Below are 9,029 nucleotides of genomic sequence, written 5' to 3' on the forward strand. Positions count from 1 at the left end.
GTGGGACCGCACCGTGAACCTGTGTTACCGGTCTGCTCTAGGAGCACAGCTGGAGCCAGAGAGGAAAGAGCAGCAGCCACCACTCCCGCGTCGCTGCGTCTGGTACCTGAACTCGGCCTGGGTGAAGAACACCTCACACTGCTCAGGTCAGGTCACCTTGCAGACAGGCCTCCTACCGGGAGGCGCTCCTCCACCCGTGGCCTCCAGCCTCCTCACGGTGAAACGCTCACCTCCTTCATGCGTGGGCCTGGATGTCCGTGTTTTCAGCAGCAGCTGTCCTGCTCTGAACCGCTTTACGTACGTAGTGTCGTTTATCCCTACGCAACATCCCGTGCTACACTGCGAGTGGACCTTCCGCCTGCAGCTTTTTGGAACCCCAAAACACCACTTCCTCCAGAGTAGCACAGACACGGACAGTAGTCGCCTAAGAAACACCGCACGTTTTGTCCGTCGCTCTGCTTCACCCTTTGACCCAGAGGAACACGCTGGGTTTGTGACAAAAGTGACCTGTACCACCAGTGCGCTTCCACCAGCTCTTTTGAGAGTCAGAGTCAACAACTATGAAAAAACCACAGAAGCACCAGTATCTTGTCAGAAAGACGCCTGTTACATACACACCGTTCGGATTCAGAAGCCTGCTCTCCAAACCTCGATCCTGCACCAGAAAAGGGGGACGTCTTTTTACCTTTTTGTCAGGTTGCTAGTGGACTGCAACGTTGGTATATCTATCAAGCCCTTGTGGCGAATCTATCCTGTCCAGAACATGACAACTATTCCAGACTGGGAAAAACCCATGAACTCTTCTTCGATGTATGGCGTGGAAATGATACACTTAACCGTTCCCAGTTTTACTTTAGATTACGGACTGTACCTGTTCTATTTCACCGTTGAGATAAACCCAGTTAGGACCAAAATAATCCTCAAGGGCTCAGATAAAGTTTACGTTCAGATTGAGAGAAGCGATCTCGTGGCAAATATTGCAGGAGGCGTGTTCCGCACGGTGGGTTTTTCTGATAGCTGGACTCTTGATGGCTCTGCATCCTACGATCCTGATTCACAGGAAGGACTCAAGGGAATCACCTTTACTTGGTACTGCACCAAAGAGGCGTCTGACTATAGAAACATGATAGTCAGTCCAGGAAAGAAATGCCACCCGGACCAGAGGGATTTGAAATGGTTAACACCCTCCGGTCCAGTTCAAGCAGTGGCACCAGAATCCCTCCCGGGAAACGCCATTTACTACTTCCGTCTAGGGATCCAAAAGGACAGAAGGACGAGCTACGCTGACCAGACTGTAGATGTGCAGCCTGGCTCCCCACTCCTTCTGGGCGTGACGTGCCTTGAAAACTGTGGCACCAGTCTAATTCCAACAGAGAGATTTATCTTGTCTGGAAAATGCCTGAACTGCGCAACAAAGAACCGGCCAACCTACTACTGGTCCCTTTTGTCAGAAAACTCTACAGAAATCAGCTTTGACTGGTCTTCCAGAACCTCAACAGGGAGGTTTGGGGCTTACCTGTCCATACACGCTCTGACTTTTACAAAGACTTCACGCAGATCTTACATACTTCTGTTAAAAGTAACGACCTGGGATGGTAGGTCCTCAACCTACAAACACCCGTTTAAGGTAAACTCTCCTCCTAGGGCTGGCAAGTGTACCATCAACCCACGGCAGGGCACGGCCCTTCTGACCAAGTTTGTCGTCGAGTGCCGCGGATTTTCCGACAGCAATCTGCCTCTGATGTATAAAGTGATTGTAGCTTCTGATGTACCCAAAACTACCAAAATAACTTCTGTGGAGGAGAATACCTTTGGCACAGTTCTGTACCTCGGTTACCAGCCTAGAACTCCTCCATCTTTCCTCCCCGTCGGAGTGCCCTCTCAGAAGTACACCTTGACCCTGTACGTGCAGGTGCGTGACTCCCTCGGGGCGTTTACTCAGGTGAACTTGGAGGTGCAGGTGCGGAGCCCCCTGGACAGCCAGCCCCCCGCCGCGGTGTTCCAGCAGCTCCTGGCCTCGGTGAGCGGCACCAGCGCCCCGATGACGGCGTATCTCCAGACCGGAGATTATTTTAACGCCGGCTACTTGGCTTACACGGCAGCCTCAGTCTTAAACTACATTAAAGCTGCAGCAACTCTCCAGCTCCCTAAGGCTCTGTTTCGGGAAAGCCTGATTAAAGCAGCCCTGAATATTTCAGTTGAGAGCACAACAGAAGTCAACCAGGTAGTCGCTTCTCTTCGTCAAGTCACCGAGGAAGCCGATGAAGTGACCCTTAGGTCACAGGACCTTGCCCTCAGTAAACTGACGGAAGTAACGGGAGCACTGAAGACGCAGAGGAAGGAGAGCCACTGGTCTGAGGAAGCAGAAATTCAGACCAGTGGAATACTCAGCTGCTTATCCAACATCCTGAGGGCTGCCCTTCTGCGGCGCCGCAACGTCAATGTCAACGGAGTTAAGCAAATCTTCTCCATCATGGAAAATTTAACAGAGATAGTTTTCCAGGGCAAAGTCCCTGGAGAAACAGAAACTCTGATGGAAACAAAACAATGGAATATCACGCTGAATAAAGATGAAACCTGGAACATGACAAACACTTTCTCCACCAGCAATTGCACAAATTGCTTTTATCCATCACTGAAAAAGGGAAACGATTCGGGACTGCACCACGATGCTGTGATTTCCACTGCTGTCTTTGAGTTTGATGAGAACCCCTTCCCTTGGTTAGGTTACACATCAGAAATCAAAACAACGGTCTTGGGCTTTAAAATGGCAGAGACCAAGGCTAACGGGGATCTACAGGGGATCATGCCTGAAGGAGCAGAGATTACTATTGCTAGGAAAGATAAGGAATCCTCAACTTTTCCATTGGCGATAGGACCCGATAAAACACGAACTTACACAACTGGAGGCTTTAGTTTCGAAGTGGACAGAAATGCCAAGAGCACCTACATCCAGATCCTGACAAAATTAAAAGTTACTTTCAAGGTGCTAATATTTAAAGGCACCAATGTCACTCACGCTCAGCCCATAGCCTCATTTTCTGCTTTTCACAACAAGCCAACTGTCGGCAGCAAGAACGAGACGGCTGGCGCTGACTGCAGGACTAAGGCTCCCTATATTGTCTGTCTCCCAGAGTCACTGCTGACAGCCACAGCCCCAGGCAGTGGTGCAGGCACTCACAATATCTCCATTGTCTTGGTGACAACCTACATGGTAAGGTATCCGACCCAGGGGCTGGTGAGCATCCATGTTTTCAGTGATCAGTGTTTATTTCTGGATGGGGTTCAAAGTCTGTGGAGGGAAGACACGTGTGGGCTGGGCTCCTTGACTGACTGGCAGAGGGTCCACTGTGTCTGTGATATGAAGCAGAGTTACATAACTCCCTCAGTCCACACGGCATCAGATGTATCCAGGTTTGACATCAGGTTCCTGGCAGCCAAAGTAATAGTCATCCCCAACATGATAGATCTGAGAGACATCCTGATAGCAGACATACCTAAAAACCCAGTGACCTTCTTAACAGTGGTCTTCATTTTTGCCGTCTACCTTCTCATGGCCTGCTGGGCCATCAGAAAAGACAGGGCTGACGGGGACAGCAAGGACAAGGTTACAGTTCTGTTGGACAATGACCCCTTTGATAAAGTGAGCTTTTTGGTCACCTTATACACAGGCAGCCGCTGGGGGGCTGGAACCAAAGCAGATGTCTTTCTGCAGCTCATTGGCCAGAACGGTGTGAGTGATGTCCATTGTTTACAGCACCCACATTCCCCCTCTTTCCAACGAGGAAGCACTGATCACTTTCTGTTAACGACCAAGGAAGATCTGGGAGATATTTATTCTCTCAGGATCTGGCACAATAACCAGGGCCCGTCTCCAAGCTGGTTCTTAAGCAGAGCCACAGTTAAGAATATGTCCACTGGGAAGACCTGGGTCTTTATGTGCAGGAAATGGCTCTCTCTTGAAAAGGGCGAACGCCTCCTAGAACAGACATTTTCTGTCACAAACCTCGAGGCACCTCTGCCCAGAATCGACTATTTTTTAATTAATCTTGCTCACAGACTGAAGGAGGGCCACCTGTGGCTCTCCATTTTTGCTCGTGTTCCTCCTAGCAGTTTCAGCAGGTTCCAAAGGTTGTCTTCGTGTTTAGCAATATTATTATTAAACTTTCTTTTTAACATCATGTTCTTCAATGCTGAAAAGAACGAAGAATCTCCAATGCACTTGAGGTATGTGAGAACACTCATAGTAGGAATTGAATGTGCTTTGGTTACTGTGCCTGTGGAAATTCTTATAACTGCCTTATTTAAGTATTCCCAGAGGGAAGCTTCTCTTCATAGTGTGGCTCAGATGGACCCAAAGCAGCCTGGAAATCTTAAGAACTGGAAGGAAAGTTCACAGAAATCTTCCCTTCCAGAAACTTCAGCACACTCGAGTAGTATTATTCCCTTGGAGAACCTTCCTGGTCACAGCAGCTCACAGAGCCCGCCATACTCCAGAAGGGCAACGAGCAAGGGAGCTCCCCAAAACTGCACAGTTTCCGAAAGAGAGGCAAACGTAATAGAAACAGAGGAGCAGACAGGAGCTGCACATTCCCCCCCGACAGCTGAGGCCTGCCAGAGGAGGGCACTGTCGTATTCCGACGGCAGCACTAACGGTGCAGAAGAAGGGGAGGGCGTTCAGGCAGAGAGGAAGCCCTGCGGGGGGGTGCGCTGGTGGTGCCTCTGTCTCCCATGGGCACTCATTATAGCTGTCAGTGGGCTATCGGCATCCTTCATTGTGTCCTACGGTTTGTCTTATGGCTACCAGACTTCTCTAGAGTGGCTTTTAGCATCTGCAAACTCCTTTTTTCAGAACGTGTTCTGCCTTTCGGTTCTAAAGATCGTTGCTTTCTCAGCTGCGAGTACAATTTCTCAAAGATACTGTAAAAACATCTCATGGGTAACTCATGACTCTGAGATTCAGCTGGCTAGAGAAACAATGAGTGATAATACAATGAGAGAGTTGCATTTGAAACTCGCTCAGGTCAGACTCACCAAGCAGTACAAGCCTTTGGAAGCTGATGACATTACAATCCTGCTGCAAAGGGCCAGAATTAAAGGCAAGGCATTTATTTTCATGAAAGATTTCATCGGCCACCTTGTCTTTGTAACACTGCTATTGCATTTTGCCTACTACACCGAGAACACCAAGTGTCTCCACTACAACCTGTTCATCCGTAACCAGTTCTCCCCACGACTGCCCAGTGTGGATAGGCTAGAACATATCTATGTGTGGCTGAAGGACTCGTTCTCAACTTTGATCCACAGTGACATTCAGCCAACCTTCCTTGCCAATAGCCAGTCCAAAATCCTTGGTTTGCCTAGGATGAGGCAAGTGCGGGGTAAAGGGACTGAGACAAAATGTCTCCATCCTCACAGCTTTGTCAAAAACTTTGTGACCAGGAAGAGGCACTGTCTTCACAGGTACGGCAGTGACACCCCAGAGACAGGTGACTATGCTGGCACTTGGACAAAGATTGCCAACCAGTCTGCACCCAAGGATGCCAGCAGTTATGGGGGGTTCACCTACCAGCAACCCAGGACTCCGTGGATGTATTACTCCTATGGAGATTTGCACAGATATGGACCAGGAGGATACACATTTTACTTTTTCCCTGAAGAAGGAAGACCTAATTCAACGACCAGGCTGGATGCTCTGCAAGAGAGCAACTGGCTTGATGAAAAGACGTGGGCCGTGATCGTTGAGCTAACTACATTCAACCCAGATGCAAACCTCTTTTGCACCATCTCAGTCATATTTGAATTGTCTCCTTTGGGGATCATAAATCCAAGTTTGTCAGTACACTCTTTTGCACTCCCCATTTTTCATCACCAATCCATAGCTCAAATGTCTGTGTTTGTAATTGCTCTTGTCTTTCTGAGCCTTTACATTGCAGATGAGCTTCACATCGTATGCCAAGAGAAAAAAGATTATATTAAAAACATTCCCAATACTTCCAGCATCGGCTTAAAATCAGCATTCCTCTTTTTTCTTTGTTTAAAGATGATCAAATTTAAGATGGGAGAAGAGATAGTGAATTTTTACTTGCTTCACGCAAAGGATTTTGCTCCTTTTCACGTAGTTTCTAATTTAGATCAGCTTTTAAGGATTACTCTGGGGTTTTTAACATTTTTTGCCATTTTGAAAACGCTGAAATATTTTCAGATCTTTTATGGTGTGCGCCTGGCACAAAGAGTCGTCTTGGCAGCCCTTCCTGAAATCTCCTCCATGGCCCTCCTGATGGGGGTGTTCCTTTTTGCATTTATGGCTTTTGGCTACCTTGTGTTTGGGCAGCACGAGTGGAATTACAGTAACATGGCTCGCTCAGCTCAGACCATCCTCTCTTACTGTGTTGCAGCTTTCAGAGATACCACATTCTCCTCCAACAGGCTGCTGGGCGGCCTCTTCCTGGCCTCTTTCGTGGTGGTGATGACCTGTGTCCTCATCAATCTCTTCCAATCTGTTATCATCTCTGCCTATGGACGTATAAAACAACACGTATATGAAGAACCATCTGATGAAGCACAAGTGGCTGCTTTAGTGTTGCAGTGGCTCAGAAGGAAATAGCACCTTCTGACCTGGAAAACACCCAAACCCAGTGAGCCTGATCACACAGCGCACTCGGCGGGCAGCCGGGGAGAACACAGCAGTGACACTGAGGGCTCAGGAAGAGGAAGATAAACAGGAAAAAAAGATATTGTACTCAAGACCAGTTTTATTCTGTTATGTTTGCATATAAAATAAATGCTTATAGATTATTGACTTTTAAGACTTTTTTTTTTTTTTTTACATTCAACCCCTCACTCATGATTGTGTTTAGATTTTCTCCAGGCTATTTTGCATCAGTGTCAGTGGTGCTTGGCTGTCACACATACCTGCCAGTTTCCAAGTAAAAGTAACTTAAAAACCTTTCAAAAAGGAACACATCTTTGCTCTCTCGTCAGCAAACCGTGTGTCTGGGATCTGCAAAGGGGTTCTCAACCCCTGCTTGGCTTGGAGTGGCAAAAGTTTAAAATCTGTGATTCCCACCTCTAGAGAGCCTGACTCACTAGAGCAGAAGTTAAACTGAGTGGAGGAACCTTCCCCTTCAAACTGCAGAAGTACAAATACTTGGTGCTCCTGTTTTTAGACTGTTGGAAAGTGTGGCACTAAGTTTAGGTTGTGCTTGACCAAGCTGATACTTTGAATGATAATGTGTGGCCCTCCAAAACCACAGGAATCATCCTCACTGGTCTATTAATAGGGACTTACCAACTTCCTCTTCCCCACTGTGGATGTTAATCTAACAAAGCTGCAACAGGGAGCTACAAACTGGAAGGAAGACAAAATCGGTCCAGAGCAGGGGGTAATCTGTGGCCTTAGCATGCTTATTTATTGTGGCTAGACCAGGAGGGAGATTTCATGAAATCACACTCCAGGTCTGGTTTCCCCATTTTGGTAAGGAATAACTGTGCTCCAGAACTGATGTTCACTCACTGAATTCGAGACTCATCCTTTTTCAAGGCCATGAAATAGTTAAAAAACAACAACAACAAAGAAATAAACCCATCATCTAATTTCTTTTGAATTAGGTAAATAAGCTGCTTTTTTAAAACAGCCTGTGATATTAAAATCAGAACACAGGGAGTGCATCAAGAACGCTCTGCATTTTTGCAGAACTTGTTACATGATGTAATCAGCAAGTGTCAAAGATGAGCAAAGCTATAACCTGCACCTGCCTCCAGTCCTTTTGGTATTTCAGTTTTATAGCAGAAAAATACTATTTTTTCTGCCCATTTTGCTGATGCAAATACTATTTCTAGCCCTGACTTAAACATAAAAACCCCAAATCCTCCCAATCCCCAGAAAAACCACAGCAACATCCTCCACACACTTTTAAAACCAGAGAGTAATGAGACCTCTCTGTAAGTGAGGCTAAACATCCCAAATTCTGCAACTATTTCTAACCCTGACTTAAACATAAAAACCACAGCAACACCCTCCACACACCACTTTTAAAACCAGAGAGTAATGAGACCTCTCTGTAAGTGAGGCTAAACATCCCAAATTCTGCAAAGCAAAATACACGAGCAAGTTACACGGTGTCTTCCATGAGAGGTGCTGAAAGGGTAAGTGACATTGCTAGGGGTAGAGTTGAATCTTCAAGTAACAGATAAACATTTCCATTAAAATTACTCCCTCACACAAAGAAAAATGTTAAAATTCACCACCTTAAAGAACAAATACGCAGTGCTTACCTCCACAGCAAATGAGGACAGCAACAAAAAGGGATATATTGCTATCATCCAACTCCTGTGCCTTGAATTTCATTGCAAAATCCAGTTTGGGCTCCGTTGTATCACAGAATGGTTCTCTCAGGCTTTTCAGCAGCTCCCAGGTTATAAATCCATTTCCACAGGCTACCAGCATCCCGTCCCAGATGCTAACACGGCACAAAGAGCTTCATAAACTCCACATTTTATCATCATTTAAGTTCAGGATAGGTTTGTCAAATTCAGCAGGTTCTGTGACAGCCTCTACAGGTGTACACTGGCAGCAGAAAATTTGAACTTCTGCTTTTTAGTTCCCAGGGCCACTGGCTACGAATTTTGCCACCAGGGTCTTCTCTGCCACGCACAAGGTATCTGTATCATGTATAACAAATGGCTACAGGGAAAAAAAACCACTAATGCAGTTACAAAATAACAGTTCTTAATCACTGGTTCCCTAACGAATAGGAGTTCTGATTAACTTTCCCGCTGATCAGTCTTCAGCTACCAATCAACCAGGAGTTCTTTCAGGTTTCTGCACCACCAGAAACCAGGTGTTACATCACTACCAATGGTGGTATCTGAGGACAAGAGCTGCAAGCAACAATGCCAACATGAACATGAGAATAGTTTTATGTAGGGGTTATAGTGAAGATCCAGATGTCCTGTGCTTAGTGTGCATATACCCATCTCAGAGCAAGTCCCAGAAGGTTCACAAAAGAACCTTCTTTCTCCAGAAG

At 46.5% G+C, this 9,029-nt stretch overlaps 1 protein-coding gene across 1 annotated transcript; it reads left to right on the forward strand.

The window, feature by feature from the left end:
* Window positions 1-44: 44 nt before the first annotated feature.
* On the forward strand, window positions 45-6,607 carry PKDREJ (polycystin (PKD) family receptor for egg jelly; the record flags this gene model as incomplete). The annotated part of the gene is made up of 2 exons (XM_008948239.1): window positions 45-4,324; window positions 4,481-6,607. Coding segments are annotated over 2 exons (6,407 nt in total), but the record flags the coding sequence as incomplete, so codon positions are not given.
* Between the last annotated feature and the right edge of the window lie 2,422 nt (window positions 6,608-9,029).

The sequence above is a fragment of the Merops nubicus genome, unplaced genomic scaffold, assembly GCF_000691845.1.
Source record: "Merops nubicus isolate BGI_N331 unplaced genomic scaffold, ASM69184v1 scaffold22919, whole genome shotgun sequence".
Classification (NCBI taxonomy): Eukaryota; Metazoa; Chordata; class Aves; order Coraciiformes; family Meropidae; genus Merops; species Merops nubicus.